The sequence below is a fragment of the Acanthaster planci genome, linkage group LG05 (assembly GCF_054643075.1).
Source record: "Acanthaster planci isolate LZ-2023a linkage group LG05, COTS_SCS, whole genome shotgun sequence".
NCBI classification, from domain to species: domain Eukaryota; kingdom Metazoa; phylum Echinodermata; class Asteroidea; order Valvatida; family Acanthasteridae; genus Acanthaster; species Acanthaster planci.
Window position 1 is genome coordinate 10349070 of NC_141781.1, and position 26130 is coordinate 10375199.

Below are 26130 nucleotides of genomic sequence, written 5' to 3' on the forward strand. Positions count from 1 at the left end.
ATTTGAATTTACGCGCGCTAACAGGTGGTCGTGTGGACTGGCCTTAGGTTGTTTGTTAAAATTCCGCTCCTTGCACGTGGACAACTGTCTTCAACCTGCGTGCTACCGGGCGTGTTTTCATGGTTTCTGGAGGTTCATGGTGCAGGTGAGTTAGATGTATTAAATGTAGAAGCAAGAAATATACATTTCACTTTCATGTTGTAGCAAATAACGGCTAAAATGTTCTTGGAACACGGCGTACTAGGTCTAGTTTTGGCGGACAGGGCGCAATAGAAGTTTTAACACTGTGAACGGCCTGGATGTGCTTTCTTTATACAAACTGACAAAAATGGAAAGGCGACTCGCCTGAATGTGATTTTGGTAGGGATTATCCAAAATCACATCAACACCACTAAAATCACATCCGAGTCAGAAATAGCAACCAGGATTATGTTGCTAAAGACCAATATCACATCCCCAATATAGTATAAATGCACACGTGTCGTGCACACCGAGCCAGAAGTATCGACCCGTGTTCAGAAGTTACATGTAATATAGACTCCATCCAATAAGTTCTCGACAAAAATATGTTATGTATTTGCCCTTCCCAGCGCTCTGCGCTGTATGGGTGGTTTGACAAGTGAACGCACGGATGTGAGGTCAAAGAGCTTGGCGATTTCAATCTAGTTGATGCTTTCACCTTCACTTCATTTTTTTTGCCTGTTGAAATCTCCTAAATCATAGCAGATTTAACGTCAGAATGATATCAACATCGAGGTTTGGTCCAAAATGGCAACACGTTGGCTAAAAATATGCATGGGCGTCACAAGAATTTTTTTGTTGGGGGGGTGGGTGGGTTGGGGGCAAACCGTCCAGTTTAAACAAAAACATTTAACTGCTGGAAGAGGTTCGATTTTTTTTCTTAAGCAAATAATTATGTTTTAATTCATTTCAAATTTTCATTTCTTTGGCTGTTTTCTTTTTTTTTTTCCCCGTTCTTTTCAGGGTCCCCCCTCGCGGCGCCTCTGTAAATGGAATATTTAAGTCAGGACTTTTTTTTTTACTTTAAATTGTAATTGTGATTGTTTATATAGTAATGTTGTAGTCAGCTCTACCACTTCTGAGTCCAAGACCTTGTGGCTCGAGTGAACGTGTGAGTCCGGGTCTAAGTCCAAGAAATCTTAGTCTGGGTCTTCCAATAAACAAAAATAATGTAATATACTGCACGTAAGAAACAGGCACAACCAATGCATTGCCACCAACCAGGTGGGTATTTCAGATAATGAAAGAATTTACGAGAACTGGCCGTTCCGAGTTACAGAATACAGTTTACAAACATATATGTAAAAATTACAGATGATTGGATAAATGGATATTTAACAATGAACCTGGGTACCAATATGCTTTTGCTTTTTTGGCAGTGCAGCTACTGAATATGTGCACTGATTGTTACTGTTTATACAGCACTAACAATTTGTCCTAAGATAGTTTTGGACTTTTTCCCTCCAAAAATCCTATAGAGCCGCTGATCACGTAAAGAAAGTGAATTAATCCTGCAATTTAACGTGGAATTGAATTAAAACATTTGAAAAATACCTGGATTTTTTTTTTCAGGGGGCGGGAGGACAAAAATGAAATTCACCAGCAAAGACCCCCTAAGGATTAAGTCATGATCAAGCTCTGAAGGTCAACTTGATAACCACTGTGCCACATGTTCCGGGGGGGAATTTTCTTTTATTGGGGAATTACATCTTACTGCTTTAATAATGTCAGCTGCTTGACGAGGCATGTTTGACTGAATGACGGCAAAACACACCCGCCTGATTTGTATCGCGACAGTCATTTGCAGCTCCCACAACAAAAACAGCATCAAACATACACTGCAGACTGGTGCAAAAACAGGACATGTATGTAGACTACACCAGTGTCCATGCCCCGGCCTCAATTTTAAATAGCTATAGTGCAGCAACATTCAAATCTTTCAGTGCCACTTTGAAAAAAAGTGTAAAGGGAAGAAACTTCTGAGAATCCATAGCTGTGAGCTGGACATTTTATTTTTTTAATGATCGTTTTTTGTTAATGTTCGTACTATTCATTTCAGCCTTCAGTTTTTGAGTCAAGATTTCCAATAGGCTATGCGAACATTTAATTTCCTTAGCACAAAATATGAAACTTATTATAGGTCTAATATGGTGAACATGCATGGTAAAGCCAGCTATATGAGAAAGTAAGCTGCCAGGACTTTTCCCCTGGATATTCAAATTCAAAGTATGGGTCAAATTTTGGGAGTACTTTTTTGGGGTGGGGGCAAAATTTAGAAGATCGTTCTGGACGAGGATTCGGTTATTTATAGCCAAGGCAGGGACTCAAGGGAGTCATCCGTAAATGCAATTACGATAATAAACTGCTTCCACTAAAATGCGTCAAAATGCAAATCTATCACATCAAGTTTGTGAAAATATCATCAGGCCTCCCCCACGTTTCAGAACTTTGCCTTACGCTCACTGCAATCTGCAGTACTCTTTCGCAATAACAGAAATTCTCTTCTGTCTCGATCCTGTGATCCTAGTAAGTAATTTTTGTGTCACTTGCCCGGCCTCTAGCGTCATAGGCCGAAGTTTCGAAGGTTGGAAGCCAGTAAATAGGCCCAAAATTGCCTGCGCAAACCAAATCACGATTTGAATTCTCTGCTACTGATTAGAGCCTTTCGTGGCACGTGGACTGCGGGGTGGTTTGTTAAAAAAGTGGATGAAAATGCAGGGGCGGGACTGTCAGCTTGTATTTCTGAAAGTATCGGACCGAACGGGGCCCTCCAAATTGCTCTATTTTGCCATGGAGTGTAGGCATCAATTTCCAAAATGACGATGGTCCTCCTGACTGTTTTGACGGGTGATTTTCTCTGGAGAGAAATATCTTCAAAGTCATCGGTTAACTGAAAATTGAAAGGAAAATGAACGACGAGGAAGCGAGCTTTAATTTGATATGTGTCTTAAACACCTGTGAAACTTGTATTTTTCGTGATTTTTGAAGTGGGGATATTTTTCCCTGTTGTCTATGGCAACTTATTTACTGGTCTGGACCCTGAAGTTACTTCGACGCGCAAGTACTAGTCGCGAATTCGGACGCCGTTTTTTTTTTTAACCGTACCCACCCGTTTCGTATTCCCCCCCCAAAAAAATTCCCACGTGCGCGTATAATGCACGAACGCCCTCTACAGGCGCAAAAATACATGTAGGCTTGTTTAGGAGTCTGGCGTGTCTGGGTAGGTTGGCCTCATCCACAGTCCAACACCTTCAGTTTCCAGAATTTTGCCATCAGTCCAAGACGCCTGTCTGTGAAGTAGGAGTACATGTTCATGTGAGCAGTGTCCGAAAACAAATTACATCTTCAAAAATACCTAGGCCTAAGCCTCAAATTATTAAGTGTCGCATGCCCAGTTTCCTGACCAACCGGAAACCGTTAACCGACGCATGCCTATAATGGGACATGCGTTTGCATAAGCCTAGACGTTTGGCACTCAACATGCTGACTAATGTGTTTTATTCCTCCGTGCTTATATGAACATATCAGAAATACCCTTACGTTAAACCTTATCGACAGAGTTCTGACAAAGTGTTGAATCTAATAATCTAGTTTTGACCAAGTCACATGGCTCATGCAGATGGGTCAATATTTGAATAGCCTGCCGCATGAGTGATTTTGCACAATGGTAGAAAGGCATTGTGCAAAACCACCCACGACTATTAGCTGGTCATACTAATTACCGTCAACACACCGTCAACACGCAGCGGACTGTCAACACACCATCAACAAAGCGTCCAAACCTTTAAAACATGTTAGAAATCAAAAGAAGCAGTACTCAACTGTAAAGTGTCAGCCAAAAAGATATTTTGGCTAAACCTCAATAGGTTAGACTCAGGAAACTTGCCATTTTAATTTGGTCGAACCAGCTCAGAAATCAGCAGTCATGTTGCCTCTGGGGCAACTGGGACCATATAATGATGCTAGAGGGGTGGTGATATTATATTTAAAGAAACGATGCATTTTCCTTTAAGTTACTATATTTTTATTTTCTTAAGATTGAGAAATTGTCCCTTTTCATATTTTGACAAAAACTGTGTTAAATAAAATCTATGATGTTGTTTCTGCTACATTGATTTTTTCTCTCTTAAAAAGTATTTTAATTTACAGCATATCCACACCAAATGGTACAGTCCATGCTGCATGAGGAAGCAAGATGGCAGTGATTAGCTACGCTGCTAGAGATCATTTTTTTGTGTGTGAAAAAAACTCCATTTTGAAAATTGATTTGTGACCTCCAACTACCGGAAATTCTCTTTCAACCCAAGTATTACACTTCTACGCCCCTTTTGTAGATTGAACTTGTATTTTCGGGAAGTTGACGCTGTGTTGACGTTACTGTCGTGTGTTGACGGTGTGTCACGGTAATTAGTGAGACCCATATTGGCATTAGACTCTGTTGAGTGATTTCTCCCAGAGTATTGAGCATAGAAAACAAATGTTAGGCCTTGGCTTTCATGGCTTCCATGGCTGTTGGCATTTTGGGGTTTGGTGTGATCAGCACAATCGCACAATTGCATTGCGCTCTCAGTCTATTGTGTATAAAATCTCTGACTTCATTTCCTTTTTCACAAAACAATCTTCCACAACTTCTAATAAGAAGAGATTGGTAGAATTATTGTCAGAAAATCCTACAATAACAGGGACAGATCTAGCTTTCAGGAAATGGGGGAGGGGGGTGATGGACATACTGAAAGACCAACTCCAGTAATGCTAATTTTTCTCATATTGCATCCTAGTCAGAAGGGCCAAGTCTAATAAAAGTGGCACATATCAATATGTCCCTTGCAATACATGTACACGATTCTGTGTTAATAAAGCAGAGTTTTTGTACCCACTTTTCCTGGGAGTCCAGTCCAGTGTTGTAAAAATTAACATGTCATCACGACTCATTAGCATCTAATGAATATCGATTTCTATGATGTATTTCCATGGAGAGGAAATACCACAGTGTATGTGCGCTATAGGCATACTTAGCCCCGGACAACTGCAAAAACTTGAAGAATGCTCTCATTTTTCAGAAACTCAAAGAATTTCAATCCTGGTTCTTTTGCAGTATTTCTAGTACATCCACCAATGATGCATGGTTTCGGAAAAGAGATAATGTGGCACAGTAGACCCGGCACAGAGATGGATCCTCGGTATGCAGTGCTCACACATATAGCTCCATGTTCATGTACACATACGTTTGTAGGTCATGCCACGAATACCAGTTGCAATGTTTTCTCTGGTATTACATCATATAAATTTCGTTTCTCAACTGCACTGCCAGCAGTCACATCGTGGAAAGTTTTCACAAACTCCAAAGACACCAGTCAAAAGCTTTGGCAAAATCACAAAAAATACAGATGCAGACATGATTTGGTAAATTTATTACACACTTAATACAATACATTGTAATAGTTTATTTTCCAAACTTTTCAAACTGTTGGAGTTGGTCTTTAAGGGATGTCCTGCTAAGGGGATCCACCTGAAATCAATGTAATTGTTCAACTATAGATGGACAGATGGATGGCGCAATCCTCGTCTAGGATTAATTAATTTTTTTGGATAGGCCTACTCATTTTCCATCATTTCAGTGGTAGTGCCATGGCTAACGGGGGTTGTAACCCTCCCAACCCCCTTTCTAGATCAGTCTTGCAGATCAACTGATCATGCCCATCATTCGTATTTAGTGAGATTATGCAGCTGCTTTTGTTTAAAAAGCCAGGCCTGGCAAGCATTGAGCCAATCTTGGATGAGTTTAGTGTACAGTCATACAAGTTCATGTACATAGAGAACCAACGTGCTTGCCAATGTTGCAGTAAATAATACTATGCCATCTGTTTTGCAGTCAGTGAGGATTGATCAATTTCTTGGGCTTTCTGTTTGTGAGCACTGATAAAGGGGATATGAATAAAATGAATATTGAATATGAATATGTAGAGGGGATATGAATAAAATGAATATCAATTGTAACATTTTCAAAATGCGATAACCAAAGAGCTTTATCATTACAAGACTTTCGGTGAATATTTTTCTTGTCTTTTGTGACAGGTTCTAGCCACTGTCAGCTGGAGTGGAAATTTCCATTATGAATAGCATTCAGCCTGCTGCACATTTTCTGATTGCATATTGAAAGCATTCACATACTTTTCTACCATCCCTCCATGGCCAACATGATGGCAGCACATCTACATGGTACCATGTTTCAGGTCCATGTGAAAAATGTGGTACGATGTCTTTTCAGGTGCAATTTTGTGTTGAAGGGTACTCATGGCCCCTGCGGGAGACACAGAACTGTTTGCTGGCGCACATCAAGTTCTGTCGCGAAGCCTCTGAGTTTGAGCCTGAACAGCTCTGGGGTGTTTATAAGGCTGTTGTGTAGTGACACAGACCTGCCGGTGAAAGCCAAGAGGGGGAGGAAGGTAACAGTGCCGAATGAAGAGACCAAGCGGTACTTGACTTTCTTAGGACTGGACTGTGATCTCATCCAGCAGAACCAACCCATGGTGCTCGTGGAAGATGTTTCCAATGTCCAAAACCGTGTCAACTTCCTGCAGAATCTGGATTTGAGTGAGGCTGAAGTTGTCGCCATTCTGAGGAAGTCACCAGAGCTTTTGAAAGTGGATGCCACCAACATCCAGGAGCACATACAGTTCCTGCAAGATTTGGGGCTGGAGGGTCTCCTCATCTTGAACATCTTCCAGCGAGTGCCGCGATTTTTCGCCACTCCGCTGTCGCGGATCAGGTCCAACATGGAGTACATCCAGAGCTTGAACCTAACCAACAAGAACTTGCGCATCCTTCTGAAGTACTTCCCGAGCCTGTTCTACCGGCGAAAGAATGGTGTGCGTTACATCGGAGAGTGCCTGCGGCGCGTGGTGTTGGAGCATGACCCCAGCTGCAACGCGGAGACGGCGCTAAGGTACATGATCCGGAGTGACCCCCTCCTGTTTGGCCGCACTGTTGGGGAGATCGAGCACCACGTCCAGCACCTCATCAGTCTCGGCTTCACTGGTGTCTCCTTGGCCAAGATCATCCGCTTCTGCCCGAGCGTCCTGAGAATTGGCACAGGGTTCATCACCGAGCGGCTCCTGCTGATGCAGAGGTGTCTGTCGCTCAGCTCTGAAGAGTCACTAGACATGGTGATGCGCCTGCCTAAGATCCTGAATGCCTCAGACCACACCATAGAGACCAAATGTGACTACCTCTTCAAGAGAGGTTTCGTGGCCGCTGACATTTATCGCAATCCGAGGGTTCTGAATGCCAGTCTACAACGGATTGAGAGTCGGCTTGATAAGTTGGAAGAATGCAACTTTCGTCCCAAAAGTCTGAGTTTCATTCTGCAAACGGACGATTGGTTTGAGAATTTTCTTGAGGAGATAAAGCAGAGAAAGAAAATGGATCATAAAACAGAGCAGACCAGTGAGAAATGAAAGAAAAACAAATGTTGCCAGTACGGTGGAGTATTTTCACTTGTCTATAAACATTGCTGGCTAAAAATGCAATTGTGCATTGGACCAGTTTGATACATGTATCTTGTATGCATGTCAAGTGTAATCTGAAACTCATACTACACTATACTGCCCAGTGCTCACTATTCACTGGGATAAAAATTCATTTACACTCAAGTGTATAAGTGCACTTGTGTAACTCCTGATTATTCACCCCGAGCAGAAGCGCACCCCCTCATCAGTTGAAAAGAGCCATATTGGTCGGGAGGGCTCATTTTATTGGTAGTGATGCGACTGCATTGCTTGCATTTTGTAGTCCTTCATGAGTTCAGTGATACGCAATTACTTCCAAAGGAGCCTCCGCTGCTTGGTACATCTGATGAACATTGTTTCAGTTTTGTTTGAAATACAGTTTTGCACATTTTTCTGATATTTTGGTTGCAGAAATCATGGGAGAAATAGCTTAAAATTAAAAAATCACACAGCAAGCATATTGCAGGAACCCTTGCGTGGCCTGCCTATGGGGATTTCACATGGGGCCATCCTATCATGATCAAATGATTCCTAACAAAAATCACTCCAAGAAACAATCATGTCCTAATTTTATCATTGTGTTCCTCGAGTAATATTTTGGAAAAGTTAGCTGGGTTCTTTCCTGCAGAGTCCCAAATATTTATAAAGGCCAAAAAAAAGGCAAGTCACACACCAGTTCGTCAGTTCCACTCACAAACTTTTTATTGGCTTTCATGAATTTGCAACTGGATGTTTTCTGTAAATATCACGTCTATATTTCCATCATTAAAACAAACTGTTATGCAATTAATGATAAAGGTAACCAAGAGATTCGTGGTAATACAAAAAAAGCCAATGTTTAAAACATTTGGTCTTGCAACAGTCAAAAGTGGAAATAAACCGCAATGAACTTGGAAACTTGTGTTTTTTCCCTGCTGAAGTTTCTTTGTAATATATACATGTATAATTATGTACATTTTGTGGACGGATGAATTACTGCTTGCCAAAATAGTTCTTGTCATAGAGACAGACAACTGCTCAGTTTTACAGCCATTATAAAAGTACATGAACAGGGAACTTAATAGTGTACATACAGGTATATGTTTAAATATGCAACATGGGTGATAAATGAATGTACAGTGTACATGTACAAAGATTTACACGTACATATTTATCTTGAAAGCAACAGAATTGAATTGAATTAATAGCAAAGTTTCGTTCAATAACCCTAACAGTCCCAAATCCTCCAATTTCAATACGATTTTACATACACCCTCGGGTAAGCACATTTACATAGCCATTGCTATAAATATAAATACAACCACATAAATGCACCCATGGGAAAAAAAATCCATGGAAATCTTACTTTGTCCCATTTGGAAAAGCTTCATGTTTGAAATAATGTCATTTCACATATGTGCAAAAGCATGGAGGCCTCGTCAAAGTTCTTTTTATTACTGGATAAACAAATTTTTTCATGTTCTAGGAATGCTTACCTGGCATCCACAAAATTTGTAATGAATGAGTGTGCTCTCACATTAGTTCAATAATCTAAAATTGTACATTTAGTCACTGGAGTATCAGAAGTACAGCAAGACAGTGTGTCAAGTATCTGCTTGACATGCCAAGCATGGCATTTTTGTTAGTTAGCCTGCTGCTAGGCGATCATAAGCTCTTTTCTCAGTTGTCCTTGTTGGAGGGTTCACGCACCAGTGCCAGCAGTTTGTCCATTTTGGCGATCTCCTGCTCTGGGCCTCGTTGTAGCTCCACCCCTTTCTTGTCCTGTGGGGGGGTTCACATTAATACTCTGTATGAGAACAACTGTTTTCTCATGACCCCTAATGAACATACATGTACTCCTTCCTTACAATCCTGATTTGCAAGTATATGTAGCTGAAACTGACCCTATCACTGTTGTGGAAAATGAACAGTCCTACATACAGAAGCCAGAGCACCGCACCAAGTACACGTACGTACATTCTGAACATCTTCATGAACACAGTGGACCATGATGCACCTTCTGTATGCATTCTCTGTAGCCCATGGATTTTTTAGTTTGAATGAAACTAGGAATCAGGATTTTTTTTCAAAGTTAATATCAGTATAGATGAGAAGCAAAAAATAATATAAGAAATTGGCTTATCCAAGGGGAAAAAAGCAAGCCCGATTAAAAAAATAAAATTTTATTTCACCTAAATGTTCTCATGTTTACATTTTCCCTACATGTTTTGAAGTTTCTTGACTTTAAAGTGGCCTTTAGTACATCCTTGGAATATAAAGCACTTTATGTTTGATTTTTCACTTTAAAATGAGGTAAGATAATTTCTTGTGGTGTCACAAAGCCTTTGCTGAACAAATACTGAATTCTGAATACAGTACTCAAAATCATTCCCTGCGTGTAATGGTGGTGCAATCTGTGATTAAAGTGCTCAATGACACAAGTACTGTTGATACAATCTTACCATCAGAAACATGTCTCTCTCTTACCACATGCTTTAGTGTGTGACTGACACAAATGTGGGTGCTTGTGATTGTGTGGACATAAATTTCTTTATGACAATTGGCTTGGTAGTGAATTTGGCAAAACTGTGGCAGCTTGTTTTAACGTACAAGTGACTTGAGTGATTTTAAAATACACGGCTTTTGAAGTGCCAAAGCTGTGTTGCTTAAACATTTATAAGGTGTATTTTTAGTGATTTTTTTAAAGTGATGTAAAGTGATTTTTACTTTGTCAGAGTGAACTTGAAATATCAGTGGAGGACCAGGTAGGGTGATGAAAATGCTCAGTGACGACAACACCGTCAATTCCAAATTGTGCATACACAATTTAACCTCCTTAGGCTGGGGACCATTACAAATATGATTGTGCACTGGTATGTGCGTGCCACCGTGTTTCGTGTGTGTGTGGGTAATACCTGTTGAAGCATCGTCATCTGCATGTCCAACTTTTTCATGACCTATTGTCCATTGACAGAAGTCCACAGATTTGGAGGAAAGCAATGTAACGTTAAAATTAAGGCCACATGTTTTATTTGTTGACTACGATGGGAACGCCACATGTACACTTGAATGTAGTGAAGCCTGATTGTTTGAGTAACAAATCATGACTTTCTTGCCATTTTAGCATGGATCTTTTCGGAAAGCAGTAATGCTTGACAGAAAAACATCCTTTGACAATGTCTTTTGATACTTGAAAATTAACACAAGAATAAATATCAGTTTGTGAGACTCGAGGATTGAAGACGGAGGACAGTCTGGTTTGCAAATTAGCCAGTGTACCAACATGTCGGACATGCAGTACAGCTGACATTTGTAATCTGACAAAAAGCCAACATTTTTCAAAACAATTTGATGACAATTTCATTTGCCAAATTTTCTAGACTTTTCGAGGCTATTTCTGAGTGGCATAATCGGGGCTAAATTTCTAGAAGGGCATCTGGGGGTACACACATTTTTTCAAGGGAACACCACAAGAAAATAAGCTGCAGCTGCATTACAACGGACATTATTCAAAGATTTAAAGCAGGGGTTACCCGGGGGGCCAGAGGCATCTGCTGGGGGGGGGCAAAGCGCATGCCCCCACCTAGTTAAGCCCCTGCTTTTTCTTTGGAAAGACAAGATTTATCACCACAATTACAAGAAATGTTACAAGTTTGATTGTAAACATTACAGGAATATTGACACTATTATTTGACCGTAGAACGTCTGGAGGGAAATTTTTCAATTTATTAGAATAATGACCCTACCTTTGGAACTTTCCTCAGGTTTGGCGACAGCTTCAGGCTAGTCACGTAGCCCCTGAAATTAATATAAAATGTTAATGGTAAATAATTCAAAGCCACAAAAGGTAGAGAAAAAGCTATCAGGTTGGTTGTCTTGACCCATGAAATCAATACGTTTAAAGAAAATAGAAGTGGGACCTAGATACAAAATTCCAAGATATGCAGGTCCATTCACGTGAACTAGAGAGAGTACTCTGTTGCATTCCATGGGATTGATGCACCTTGTGCACAGGGGTAATGTTTGTCTATAATGCACTAGTCAATTAGGTCTGTGTGTGCCTTGAACCCAGAAGCCTGTGTGTGCTCTGCGCCCAACACCCACCCAGGTGCTCCAGGTAATGGCACTGATGTGCCAGCTGGCTTTTCAGCCTCTAGATCCCTCTCCCACCACAGTGAGGTACGTGTGTGCCTTGTCCAAAACATAAACTATCACTCCAGGAGATTAAGCTTGTACCTGTCATCACCGACCAGGATGATGGGATGGTTGGGGTTGAAGGTTATGTGGGTAAGCTTGGTCTTTTTCTTCTGCACGACAGCCTGTTCACAGATTGGCTCGTACTTGTTGATGTTCAGGTCAAACACGTGCACCTTTGACAAAAAAAAAAAAATATCACACAAACAAGGTGACTCATTTTGAAATTCCGAGAACTGAAGTGAGAAGACATTTGCAAAGTAAACAAAAGCACTGAAACACATTATGGATTTATCAAAATGACCTTTTTAAAACCTTTGCAGCTCGGCATGGTGACTGAATTTATGTAATGATCAAACCAAGTCACAGATGAGGTCAAACTTTACTATCAGTTGTTGGTTGCGTGCATGGTGCTCTGCGCCAAGTGTGTGTAATGTCCTGTTGTATTGACAGGGATCTGTTTTTCATGATACGTACCTTTCCATCAGCTGTGACTGCTGCAAAGACAGTGGAGGAGTAAGGGGCCCAGGCTACGTCACCTACAGAGCTACCCAGGTCAAAGGTGAACATGGCTCCATTCCTGGGGGAAAAAATGAAGTTGAAAGTGAAAGTCATCAAAGTCTCTGGGATCAAACAATAACACTGGTGAGTTGAAACAGCAACAAAATCAAAATGATGTTGTCTGTGCCGGATCGGCTGCAATGACTAGTAATTAACTGCAATCTTGTGAGAAATTGAAATGCATGAAGTACGGTGAAACAAATTATTGCAGGGTTTACAACTAGAAATAAGCCAAATTTGATAACAGACATAAGACAATGCCTAATTACCTAGAGTATGGGAAATTTACTTGGTTCTGAAAAACCCATTAGTCATCTTACTGAAGGGGACTGTATTAACTATCCAACTCTGAACAGAAATGTACTGTGAGACACCCTCTTCACTTTGTATATCTCAAACTCATGAAAATTTCTCGGAGGAAAGAGAACAAAACAGATGAAATATCTTGTAAACTTGATTTTGTCAAATTATTGCAATATTTTCAATCACTTGCAAATGCTTTTAGATGTATTTTTTTTTTAGTGATTGCATGTAGCTGAAATACCCTACAATCGTTCGTTCAGTAGTATTTACTGTTTTAGTGGATTGTACAGAACCCTGAGATAAATTTCTTTGGACAGCACTTCGAAAGAAACCATTATTAACCCTAACAGTCCTCACCCCTTAGATTCCAATATGATTTGACATACACCCTAGGGGTATAACATCCCAAAGAAATCAGGGACAGTAGCACTGACCTGTAGGAGTGGTCCCAGATCTTGACGGTCCAGTCCGCGCTGCAGGAGATGAAGATCTTTGGGTGGTAGTAGTTCCAGTGGACCTTGTAGACGGCCATGTGGTGGGCGTCAAAGGTGTCCAGGAACTGGCTGGAGTAGGCCTTGGAGCACTTGTGGATCTTGCCCTCCTCGGTGCCCACCAGGAACAGGTAGTCGGTCTGCTTGTGGAAGTCAAAGCAGGTACCACAGCCTGAAGAGGGAGCCAGGAGGGAGTGGGAGAGGGTAAAGCTGGTCAATCTACTTGTGGCTACACTCTTCCAATGGCCCCCTAGGCACTTCAACTCACTTGTAAACTCCCAGTACTTGTATTCATAAAACAGTATGACTACAAGACCACCTGAAGCTTGGCGTTGGGATTGATTTTTATCTGAATGTAGGTTTTCATTGTGACAAATGTTGGCACTCTTGCAAACTGTATCAATCTCATGGGAGCTAACAAAACTTGAAAGTAATGATGGCAGTGCACATTCTGGCCAAAAGACAGTAAAACCTATTTTCCATTAATGCCTTGATATCTTTTATCTCTAGGAAGTATCTTGTACTTGTGTTTGTGATGGATTTGGCACAATGCTAGTCTTTTATTAGCATTTTTGTTTATCATCAAAAAACAAGTCAGAAATGCTAAACAACGAAGGACTAGCAGAATTTTATAAGCTTGACCTGTAATTATGGAACTTCAACTGGACTATGTATGTAAGTCATACTGAAAAAAAAAAGATTAAAAATAACGACAATTCACAGTTGGTTTCCTGGTATATCTGTGACTTGCTAGAGATTCTTAATGATCAACTTACCCAACGGTGTCAGCTGTGTTCCTTCTGGTCCTTCTTGGGGTGCTTCATCTAGTTTCAGTTGGATCACATCTGTGTATGTTAATTCATTCTGACAAAAAAAAGTAGGAAACTGTCAAATGATTGAAAAGGCAAAAATCAACATGAAAAGAAAATCAATCTCAAACGCAAATTGTAAGGTAATTCTGGAGTTTATCAACTAACCTTGACTAGAGTCCAAGCCACCACCCGGCCATCGGATGATACAGAGAAGAAGTTGAGGTTGTTGTCTAGGTCATCCTTCTGCCAAGCCACCTACAAGCCACACAGAGGACAGAAGAACGTAAGCACTGTTCTGATTAGATTGTCCTCTGTCACCTCAGACAGCATGTCACTTTGCAAATCATCTAGACAGGGTCTACGTTCAGCCACAGACGCTGTGAGGTCATTCTCGTTCTTGGCCCCCAGACTGTGGACTAGCCTCTCAACCATAACATTTGCTCCTCCTCGAAACATGCCTGTTCGGTTGATATCTTCTTAAAGTTTCCCTTTAGTGTTCTTTGTAAATTTTGTGTGCACAGTGTATTTTTTGTAGTAAAGTGCAATGATCAGATATTTGAAAATGTACAATGTAAACACTTGTAGTATTATCAATAAAATTAGGACAACAAAGTTTCATGATGTTTAGATACTTTTCAATACCTACTAAGCAGACTCACCTGCCATACTGGATCTGTGTGCTTGCCTGTCTTCGCGGTGCTCTGGTATATGGGTTTGTTCTCCTTGTCCGTCACGTTGTACACAGCAACCGAGCCATCGTAGAACCCCACAGCCACAAGGTAAGGATGCTCTGGGTGGACATCCACGCACATGACGCCACTGGTGGTAGGGTAGATGTGCTCTGGGTAGGAGGGGTTCTTGAGGGTGTAGCACAGGAGCATGCCTCGGGACTGCTTCATGAAATCATCTGCATTTTCACACGAGAGCTATACGAGTGCATGTTTATCTTGTTTATTGTTGAATTCAAACAGCACCAATCTCACCTACAGGTATAAACCCTGCGAGTCAAAGGTGGTGTGAGGCCATCCTTTTTTTATAAAGACGTTTGCAATGGGTTTTGAAAAGATAGATGAAGCACACATGGAGTGCAGTGGATCTCACTGCTTGCCTTGAGTTTACCATACTTAAGACTGAGAAGGGTTCTGATAAACATACCAGAGTACACTGCAAATGTGGGCGTAAGTGGGACGTGAAACTTGATGAGTTTAGAGGGTTACACACTCAGAAGTTTAATGCGCCTTTGAACAATACTTTCTGCAATTCAAGTTCTGTAATGTATCTCACAGATTAACGCACCCACACTGACGTTGGCCCCATCATCAGTTTAATAAAACCTTTAATAAAAACTGAAATGAAATTTAAGAATGCAACTAATGTACTTACAGGAACCATGGGTGACCACAAACAGATCCCTGTATTTGGGGTTCCAGCACAATGACGTGATGGCCAGTCTCTTGGCTTTATCATAGCCAAACTTCCACAGCGGCAGCAAGGTACCTTCTGAATCACGGTACTCATCCGAGACATCCTCCCAGTACTTGAAGTCTAAAGACAGGTGAATTGAACAGTTATAAGCTGTCAGTACACAATTATAAATTAAAAAGTCAGACAAACAAATCTGGTGATTCGATGCTATGCAAGACTTTGTACAGCATCTTCTGATACGTAATGCCCCATGTGGGGAGTTGAAAAGTAAGATACCAGCTTATCCAAGAAGATGATTGCCTAATAAGTATCACTAAGTGTTAAGCACTTGCATTATAGCACCCCCTAAAAGGCTAAGATATCTCACAAAGTGCCGGTATTTACTCAACAGGAAAGTATGCAAGATTTGAAAGTGTACTATTGAAACTGATTTTTTCACAGGAAAAGCTGTGTATCTTGGTTATAATATGTGGCAAATTAGGCTTGAGGCTTCGACTGGTCAATGCCTAGGTATGTTCTTAGTGGGTTTTTATGGTAAACTATTGTGTAAATTAATACATTTTAGCATTCAATCCATAGATTCTGGTACGAAATGTGCGAGTAGAAGGAAATGAGAATACAAGCTGACCCTGGGAGACGTCATCAAAGGTGTTCTGGTTGACCATGCGTTCAACAATCTTAGCGGCATGGCTGATGCGGGAGATGTCGTCCGTCTGCGTCTCCATGGCAGTCAGCTTCTTCTTGACGGTACCCTCCTCCTTCTTGCTTAAGGTTTGCTTCTTTTCCTTGGCTTTCTCCTAAAAGAAATCCAGTGTTTACAAACAAATTAACAAGGTGTTGAGACTCACAGAGGATATGCGCGAGTGAAGGCAAATGATTGGGTGAGCTGATGCAGTTGGATAGAGATAACTTGAACCATGGTGAGAAGTCTGGGTGCAATGACACACTTTATGGAAACCACCTGCAAATGGATACACTCAATCATTCACTCCCCCATATCATCTGTTACTTGGAATTTCTACGGGCAAATAAAAACACTGCACATGCAAACAAGCAATGTAAAGCTTGCTTTTGAAACAAACCCAATTTGTGAAGTTTGCAAATCAATTACAAAAGTATTTTTAAAACACTAAAGTTGGCACAAAGGAGATTAGAGTGAAACTTTAACCCTAACACTACTCAGTCCATCAACAGGTGAAGGATTGAGGAGGGTTAGGGTTAATCAAACAGCTTGCTTTGCAGAAAAAATGTAAAAAGATGCATTCACTTTAAGTACAGACTCACACGTACATGTAACAGCATGAGTTTGATATGACTCATTAAGCTCTAATTAAACCATTTTCATTTTATGATGGCACAGTTGATTTCAAAAAGATGAAATCTTGTCAGCAACACAGAGAAAAAAAAGAAAGAAAATATTGAAAAGAGAGCAAAGCACTGACAACAAATGGAAGCAAAAACTTGAGTAAAAAAGGTTCTAGATATGTTGTTCAAAGCTTTTGAACTTCAAGAACTGCAACTAATCTAAAAAGCATAAAGCAAAGCAATCACAGCAAACTGAACAAAAGGAATTCATTCGTCATATCATTCCAACCTCGGCCTACACATTCCCGGTGCAATCCAAAAAATCAAGCACAGCCCGATGCCAACGTTGAAGAGCCATGGTTCAGCCATGGTTTGTGATGAGAGGCAAGCAGATGCAGAAGACGCAAGGGACCAAATAAAAAAAAGGATGGCAATATATATACGTCATGGTTTAGATTATTACAAAAGTATGTGCAGGTAGTAAAAAAAAAGGTGCTGGGTTGAAGGATAAAAACTGATTCTTTGATACACATATGTGGAATATTGTCACTGGAGCAAATCTATACCCCCTTAAGGGACTGTGAGTGACCAGAAGAGGGTCATCTTTCCTAGGGCTAAAGGCCAAGGGAAATAGGACTCTCTTCTGGTCCAATGTGCATGTGACCAAATTAGTCAAGTTCTTGTGTGCTTCTATAATACATTTCAGTCCAAATTATAATATACTTCAGCAATTATATATGCACGATGTCTTGACATGCTTTAGCTCATGTCAATGCAAATTTTATATACGTACACCACACATGACCACGTTTCAGCCAACCAGGATTAAGAACCAGTAAGAGGTGTGTTAAGGTTACAGAAACTGAGCAGTTTTGATAGTGGTTATGATTTAATAATCTTTATTTCCTTATTACAATCACTATGACACAGCATGGTTATGGACTTTTTTGAGTGATTTATAATTTTGATTTGTCAAATGAATAGTATGCAAGAATACAAATTTTCTTGAGTGAGGAAGGTGTGGAAAAGAAAACTCTCACAAAATGGACAAATGCAATAGCATTTAAATTAATGTTAATGACATCTTTAACATTAAAGGTTTTAATGATTGCAACTTCGTAAGATAATACTATTTTAACTGAATAGGACTTGTAACATGAGCACACCTGTTTTTCTTGATCCTCCTTGTAAGCGTCATAGATCTCCCACTGGTTGCCAGTGGCAGAGAAACTGGCTCTGGGTGGTGGCTCAGTCTGGGTGGCTCGCTCCTGAGATGTCAAAGATAAAAACAGTAGATACATCAATAAATGTAAGCATATTTCCACTCAGTTGCGTAACTAGGGGGGACTAACTGAGAGACACTCGGGGGTGTACCCATTTTTGAAAGGGGGTACTGAAAGTAAATTAACTGTGGCTTGCACATTTGGTTGTGTGCATTCAAATTCAAATGGAAGGGGGTCACAGCACGGCACAGACTTCCCCTGGAGTGCACCTGTGTCCTCCTGTAGTTGCACTACTGTCCACTTACCACTGCTTGACCCTTACTACTGTTAACACACACGAAAGCATGAAGGACGACTCATTTAGTACATGTGAACAGAAGTGAAAAGCCTATCATTGGTAGATGGACAAAGAGTTGAGAGAAAGCAACATATAGGGGCAAACCCGTTATATATAATTAACATATTTATGATAAGCTCTATGTAATTTCTGTTCTCAAAAATGTTCTAAATGGCAAAGGCCAGTACGATGCACTGGATTGCTCACTAATTATTGCAGTGCACAGCAACTAATAACCCTCCCGCTGTAACCGTCAAAAATTCCTTCCACTTGATTTGCCCCAGTAGACAGACACATATGGGAAATTTGACTGATTTTGACTGATATGACAACTGTGTCAAGAATGTATTGTTGCATAGGAGGGTTAATCCCTGTCAGCCAACGGTAATACACACAGGAACATCGGTGATTAAGTGAGCAACTCACTCTGTATGGATTGTTGTAAGTCTGAGAAGCCCTCTCGCTGAAGTTGAACTGGTTGGTCAACTTCTTGTCCGATCCCTTGGGAGGGGCTGGGGTGCTCTCCTCATCCCTTTTCTCAGCGCCTTCATCCCCCTGCAAGAAATTGGAAAAGCCGTAAACTTTGAAATGAGTGTGTGTGCATTGGTGTAACCTTTATTGTGGTAGGGGGAGTAAAAGAGGTTGTTGACATTCCTGTAGTTTTTTCTTTGTTAACTTAATAATTGAAGTACGGGAAGTAAATGCCTGGTACCACCAGCTGCTCATCCCACGGTGCCTTACCTCTGCTTTCTCCTCGCCTTCTTCGTCCTTCTTTTCCTCCCCAGCCTCACTAATGGCCTGGTCACTAACAGCTGCATCAAATGAAACCAAGAAATGCGCCTTTAATATCACATGCATGACATTACCAGACTTTGGTATCTGGTTTGCGTAACTGTAATAAAACTGAACAAACACCCACCCCAAAAAGCCACCCCAAAAACAATGAAAATGGAGAGAGAGGGTTTGTTCAATTGGATGTGCTTCTGAATGTTCCAGTCCTCTACAGTTGGATTTATGCCTGTTCTGTGTTCTTCACTGACACAGTAACTAGAAGTAAAATTGGATGAAAAAATAGAAATCTAACAGTAATATACAACATGTTTCCTCCTTGTCACTGCAATTACAAAAGATGAATGCATGTACAGGTGTGTCATGTATGGATGTACATGACATATATATGCAATTATTAGCAGCAAATCATGTTTTCATCTAATCATGGCAGTGTACCTGTCTATAAAGAACCAGAAGACCACTACAGATTCTACCATTTCTGACAATATTAGAAAAAAAATTTGTAAGGGCTGTTATCGAATTGAATGAATTTTCTTCTGAAATAAGCCATGTTTTATTCCTTTGGTGAGAGCAGAATGATCGAAAAGTAGGCAGTTGCACATTAAGGCCCTGGTAGCCAATGGAGCTATCCCACAGAAATCTGAGTTTGAGTTATAACTGGACTGAGCAGGTATCAAATGGATTCTGGTCCTTTGTAGACAAGTCTTAATGTTGATGTTACAGTGATCTAATTACCATGAAATACATTATGGCAATGAATGGCTGGCTGTTGACTGCAGTGAGTTGCATGCATTCAGCAAAGGCAGGTTTGTTGCATTTATGCCAATTAATCGTTATAGTCCTAATCTTCCAACAGGTAAAGGATTGAAAACTGTTAGGGTTGATGTGATTGTAGACAAGGTTGATGTGATTATGGGCAATTTGGCATGTCTACTAAAGTTAGAGTCATAAGGACCCACTGAAATTCCATTTCATTAACAGAGTGTGAACAATCTTAAAAATTTCATCAAGAGTGGACAAGAAATGGAAAAAAAAAGACAAGAAAAAAAAGGCTTCATATCTTTTTTTGTTTGTAATTCTACTGAATAGATGCAATCAGATTTGGCTCAGATAAGACGGAATTATTTAAACAAAAAGTTTAATTCTGATAATTTTGTCCACTGAAATGAAAATTCTCTTGAAATGGAAATTCAGTGGCACTGGTGTTGAGTATCTAATAATGACTTCCAGATTCCACAGTAACAAATCAACACGTACAATACATACAAAAAAGCACACACACAATACACCTACTACTAACACCATTCAGACTGTACAGTTTTTGTCTTGAACAAATGCAGTTTTCAACAAACGGAACCCTAATAAATTTTGACTCTGTGAATTAAGATATCCATGCTGCACAGAGATTCATTGCATGCATTAATTCAAGGCTTTGCTGCTGATATTAGAAAGCATCTCTATGGCTCTCATAGTACTTCTTGTATATGGGTTATCATCACACTGCCACACACAGTGGCAAAGCTTTTCACTGACTACACTGGACAGATCTAACATTTCCCTAAATGGTCTTGGTGTTCCCTTGAAATATTCACAAAGACATTTCCAGATCATAAATCAGGGCCAAGGCATTTGCTTTAAAAATAATTTAAATTATATCAGAAGTGCCTCAGGGTAACATTTCAGTAAGAGAGTGGGAAATCTTAACACTGCAGGCAAATGGAAGCCTTTTTTGCCTTTGTTACCCATCTATGAAATTCCTGTTTCAGCCTGGGTGAACTATACAATTTTCAGGATACTTTCTACCACCACCGCTCTCGTGGCAGCCATTAGTCATGGTTGATTTGAGGCAGAATCAATGACCCCATGTGTGGAAAAAATGAACATTGCAGGAAAACGGCTCCCTTATTGGACCAACAAGACGGGGTCTTTGGGTGAGTGGTTTACCACTGATATTTTTGTTAACTTTCATGACTAATATCCTGTGCCCACCAGTATGTGAGTGCCATGCACCATGTGAAAGATACGCACATTGCTTCAGCAGTCACGTGCAATATGACTATATTCAAATGGTAAATGTTTAGAAGTGTAATGGTAAACATAATTTCATGAGGTGGGAGATGGAATTTGTCCATTCTACAATATGGAGCCACGTGGAATGAAACATATGCCACCAGTCGCCTCCTGAAATTATTCTTCCACTGCACAAATGCAAAACATTCATTATCTGTTGACCTTGCCGCCTGAATAAATCCCTGCATCACTCAAATAAATCCTGAATCCCTGCTTGAATAATTTTTGTTTTGTTTTGTTTATTTGCTTATTTTGTAAAGAGCCTCTTATTACACAACCACTAAATTGACTAAGACGTGGGAAACGTCATTTAGCCTTGTTCAGAACAACTTTGCTGAGAAAAAACACGCAATAGAACTTCCATTTACTACAGAATGGAATTTCCTTTTTTTTTCAGTGTGGCTGTGTCTTTTACTGGAACAAAATCATTCTACAGCGTGATCTCAAAACCACCACTCACTTGACAGGGATTTGTTCAGGTGATGTATAAAAGTGATTAAAGATGATCTTGGAGTGGGAGGAAGAAAAGTAAAGCAATACCTACCACCACTCTTCATTCTTTTCGAGAAGAGATATTCTTTTGACAAAAAAATAAAACAGAACAAAGAGAGCACACACCGATGATGAAGGCTCGGCTAGTCTACACTGACAGACTATTCACTATGTTCAGCAAAAACCAATGTCAAGAATGCATTTGAATGGTACACCTTTCATAACAAAACACTGGGATGTCTTCTGGTCTTCATCCTTTTAAACAACAATTCTGATAATCAGAAATCATAGCCATGATTTGATTAAGTAATTTTTCTAGGATCACTTCATCCAACATGATAGATTCTTGAACAATCCACACCATCTGGAACGAACCTTAAAGGAACTTTGTGAATTTAACACTTCTACAAAGTTTGAAGTATGCTATGGTCAATTGTTTCTTTCACGTTGACGATGTGGAAACATTGCCAAAAGAACAGCGTTCGTCTTTTCTCGATTGGAGGGTTTCAGCTTGAATCTGGTCATGAAGCAAGGAACATGTCTCCACCCAGAATTTATAAAAGGGGATTTTTGTTTTCTGAATGGCCAAGTGACAACATCGGGGACTGGCATCAGCAGTGAACTTGATCAAAACATGATGACAAACTATGAGGATGTCTAACAATGCCATTAACACTTGGTTTGCACTACTGGAGTCTATTTGCAGCTAAAATGGGTCAAACACACACGCACACGCATGACTTGATTCAGTGACAATAGAGTTATTGTACTGAAAGTGTTAGTGATCAACCAAACATAAAGCATCTCGTGAGAAAAAATATGAATAGGAGTTCATTACAATGTGCAATGTTAATCAGAGGGACATGACAGCTCAGTGACATTTGCAGGTTTTCCCCTTAAGGTTTATCCCTTTAGAGGCAGTATTACTGAGATGATGTACAAACTTAAACTCCATTTCAAAAAGGCGATTTTCTTTCTCTTTTTGTTGGAATGATGAATGCAAGGTGAAACGAAACACGCCAAGGAAATCACACCCGTGGCCAATAGGCAGGGGGGTTGTTAAGCTCATGGAATGAATGGAACCTACTTTCTGCTGCACCGTATTTCGCTTTTTGCCGCCTGGCCTCATCGGAGTCTTTGTGGATCATATTGCCGTCCAGCGAGAAGTGGATAGCCAGCTGGTCTACATGTGAAGTCTGCTTGTAAACACGTTCCTGTGGGCAGAGGTAATAGCAAAACTATATGTTAAAGCTTTTGTTTTGAATATACAAAAATTAACTTGAAAGGCTTCTTTTACACCAAAACTTGTTCACAGTTGTGAGCAATGCCTTTGGTAGACTTAGGTGACAACCTTTTAAGTGCCTTTCAAAATATCAGTTTCCTTGATAAAAGAAATACAACATACCTCATGCAAACAATCAATACTTCAATGCCTTTCCACTGGAGCGTGTTGTTCTGAAATAAGTATGCATACTGGGTTTTTCTAAATCCTTAGTGGAACTGTATTTCTAACTGGAAGAGGCAAAATTTTTAGCTATTTGGATTTTGAGATCACTGGAATCACCATTCTCCATTTAATGAGAACTATTTGTTAATTTCTTTAAAAGTCTTGCAATATCTTAAATCAGATTTAGGAACAAAGTTATATGTTATTCTTTAACTTGAGAGTCTTACCTTGAAGTTGTACCTGACAATATTTTGCGGTGCATGGGGATTGTTGGCTGTTAGGATGCGGGTAAATTCTTCCTTCAGTTCCTACAAATGAAGACAAATCTGAATTCAAGGTTTAATTCACCTCACGCTAATAGTTTAGAGAGAGAAGTTTTGAATATTTGTACTTTCAGACAGACAACCTAATTTCTTAAGGAAAAATGACAAGTGAGTGACAAGTAGATGAACTCAAAATTGAATGATTAGGATTTAATTTACGACTGCATGCAAATACTGTGAATGATGACTCTCATACTTACAGTGTCTGTTAAATCTAGCTGGTCATCTGGCTTGATGAGAGACTTGGTCTATAATGAAAAATAAAATATGCTGCATGTTGTCAAATCTAACTTAAAATGTCAAATTTAAATTACTGCAAAAATCCCATCTAAGTGTACAAACTTCAGTCAACAAGATTCAAACTGTGTGAAAAATAACATTATAGCCTTTCAGCTTGATGAAGTACTCGCCATTAACTATGCTTCTCAGGCTCATAAATCAAGTTTTTTTTTACTATTTGAAATGAATAACCCTATCTTCCCAGCTGCTGAAACTTTCTCAGAGTGCTCTACACAGCATAGTAGCATTTGCAAGTTAAAGCAAATGGCTTACCAAACCCGCCAATCACTATCCATTTTAAACTGCCTGCAGACAGATGCTTCTCTCTGCAAAGCATCCTGATCGAGGACACAAAAAAACCCACCCTCTTGTCAAAGTTGCCCAAGGATTCTGTATTCACACACGAGGTTGACACCACGCCTACCAGACTGAGAGCATCAAAGCCCCATAATGACGTCGCTACATACCTGCATCCACTCCTCACCATGGCCTCCTTCTCCAACTTCGGTAACATCATCTCTTACATCATCCTAGGAAAGGGTAACAGATAACAAAAAAATCAAATTACACAACAATCGTAAACAGGCATATCTTGACAAATTGGCATAATCAAGAAATGAAGTAAGCCCTAAACAATCAACAACTTATTTCTGCCACTTCTCTTGCACGAAAGAGTAAACAAACTCTAATTTTATTCCAATAATCATATATCCCTAATGCATCATCTTGCTGGCACTGGTTATCCACTAATTATTAACACATGAGCTTGGAACTACATGTAGTTATTCTTTTTTTCACTGAATCACTGAACTGGAACAAAAGGGAGGCTGTACTGGCAAAAACAGAGACTCAAAGCTGGCCATCACAGCCTCTTTTTTGACCCAACAGAGCCCAACGAAGGGCCAGTGCCAGTTCTGTCTGCCACAAGTGCCAAGATGGAATCCAATACCATGGAAATTAAAAGGCTCACACCAAATTACAGGTAGATGCTTTGCTGTACCCCTCATTAGGACAAACTTCATCAGGGTTAATAGATTTACCTTGAGAGCCACTTTGGCACCTCCCATGCTGACACGGGGAGGACGTCCCTTGCCAACTTTCAGACTGGAAGCACCTCCTCCAGCCTGGACAAAGACAAAATTGGATAATGATGAGAGTACAGTGCATGTAGGTCTATGAAATTTGCAAATTCGTTGAACATTTGTTGTATATTAAAAGTTCTAAAATTTATTCAACAGTTTTAAAATTACATAAGTGAAAACCCTGAACTTGTAGGGCAGTTGTAAATTTAAACTGAAGCCCCCTGAATTCTGATATTGAGAGTGGTGAATGGTAAATATCAAGTTGACTTCTAGAAGTGTCAGTTGACTGCTAGAATTTGCCAATCAGATGATTATTGGTGTTCGATTGCATGAGGTGAGCTGAGTGGAATACATTGTATAACATGAAATTATTCTTTCCATCGGCAATGCACAGAGGCGTTAGTGGGCTCGATCAGATAATCAGCACCATCATTACATCCCTTATATATTCAGAACAACCCTCCATGTTAGGAAAGAAAAGGAGATAGAGTATTGGCAGAATTATTGGAAAATCATACAATAAGGCCAAAAAAAAGACGGACTGCAAAAAGATCAAGCATTAGTGGAATCAACTGATCTTGCCCTACAGTTATATTCATTAATGTTAAGCCTGGGGCCAGGCTAGTCCGAGTAACTTGGACTCTACAAATCGCATTGTTTAACATTTGGATACGGTCGGGCGATAATAGAGTCCAAGAACCTTTCATATAGTTTGGTTCCATTAATTCATTTCACTCAGAATAGCTGGTGCACTGTCGTACCCCTAATCAAAATCCTCCAAATTCACCTCCAAAACAGTCCCCAAAATGTCTAATGCCCCCGGCTAAGGTAAGGATTAAGTGAGATCAAAGATTCCAATAATGATGGTAAGGTTAACTCGCATATGGGAAGAAAAGAGAAATTTGCTGATTTTCCTCTCATCCACATATGAAAGCCACACTGTGGTTGGCCCAACTTGCTTCCATTCGAATGACCAATCATAGCTTGGCTTTCATTTTGTTGGGGTCAGAAAAACAAGGAAAATATAGGAGCTATGTTGCGATTGGTAAAGCTGTCATACAGCTGACAGTGATTGACAGTACATGCCGCTGATTTTCTATGGCATGGATGGGTAACATGCTTAAGAATATCACCATTTCAGTGAGGATATAAGGTGAATAATCCTCCCCATCTGACATCTAACTTCACCAAGAAGGCATGTGTGAAATTTTGTTGCACAAATACATGCAACTGTGATGGCAGAATAAGTTGGCACAATCAAAAACAGCCAAAATGTGTTTATGTGAGTTTGTACAAGGCTATCTGTAAGGTCTGTATAAATCTTACAGTTCAGGAAGTAGCTCAGGCACACAGGCTGTAATGGCTGTGCCTTAGTCTAGGCTTTCTGTTCTAGAAAGTAAATTCCTTGTAGGCCCCTAGCTTAAGTTGCAAACACTCCGACTCTGTAACACTAATGCTAGTGTGAAGTTCCAATCCAATTAAGCAA

The 26130-nt window shown here is 40.1% G+C and overlaps 2 protein-coding genes across 8 annotated transcripts in view; one reads left to right on the forward strand and one right to left on the reverse strand.

The window, feature by feature from the left end:
- On the forward strand, window positions 1–8426 carry LOC110981484 (uncharacterized). Of its 4 annotated transcripts, none has more exons than XM_022239097.2 (2): window positions 1–145; window positions 6097–8426. In XM_022239097.2, the coding sequence occupies exon 2, from the start codon at window positions 6210–6212 to the stop codon at window positions 7476–7478; it is 1269 nt and encodes a 422-aa protein (XP_022094789.1). In that variant the 5' UTR covers window positions 1–145; window positions 6097–6209; the 3' UTR covers window positions 7479–8426. The 4 variants fall into 4 exon arrangements, with proteins under 4 accessions (XP_022094789.1, XP_022094782.1, XP_022094798.1 ...); XM_022239090.2 differs by lacking the exon at window positions 1–145 and adding an exon at window positions 3195–3336; XM_022239106.2 differs by lacking the exon at window positions 1–145 and adding an exon at window positions 3199–3318.
- Window positions 8210–26130, reverse strand: part of dnai1 (dynein axonemal intermediate chain 1) — a 21029-nt gene continuing 3108 nt past the window's right edge. Inside the window, exons 2-21 of one of the 4 annotated variants that reach the window (XM_087136544.1) lie at window positions 24603–24686; window positions 24030–24092; window positions 23484–23531; window positions 23188–23268; window positions 22601–22727; window positions 21566–21598; window positions 18901–18971; window positions 18586–18714; window positions 17766–17867; window positions 15923–16091; window positions 15253–15414; window positions 14529–14776; window positions 14035–14124; window positions 13834–13921; window positions 13001–13229; window positions 12180–12282; window positions 11745–11878; window positions 11255–11306; window positions 10424–10465; window positions 8210–9290 (exon numbers count right to left, since the gene is read on the reverse strand). In XM_087136544.1, the coding sequence (XP_086992670.1) occupies window positions 9189–9290; window positions 10424–10465; window positions 11255–11306; window positions 11745–11878; window positions 12180–12282; window positions 13001–13229; window positions 13834–13921; window positions 14035–14124; window positions 14529–14776; window positions 15253–15414; window positions 15923–16091; window positions 17766–17867; window positions 18586–18714; window positions 18901–18971; window positions 21566–21598; window positions 22601–22727; window positions 23188–23268; window positions 23484–23531; window positions 24030–24092; window positions 24603–24686 (2157 nt within the window). In that variant the 3' untranslated portion in view covers window positions 8210–9188. The remainder of the gene's footprint in view (window positions 9291–10423; window positions 10466–11254; window positions 11307–11744; window positions 11879–12179; window positions 12283–13000; window positions 13230–13833; window positions 13922–14034; window positions 14125–14528; window positions 14777–15252; window positions 15415–15922; window positions 16092–17765; window positions 17868–18585; window positions 18715–18900; window positions 18972–21565; window positions 21599–22600; window positions 22728–23187; window positions 23269–23483; window positions 23532–24029; window positions 24093–24602; window positions 24687–26130) is intronic. The other 3 variants (XM_087136545.1, XM_022239060.2, XM_022239078.2) reach the window with 3 other exon arrangements.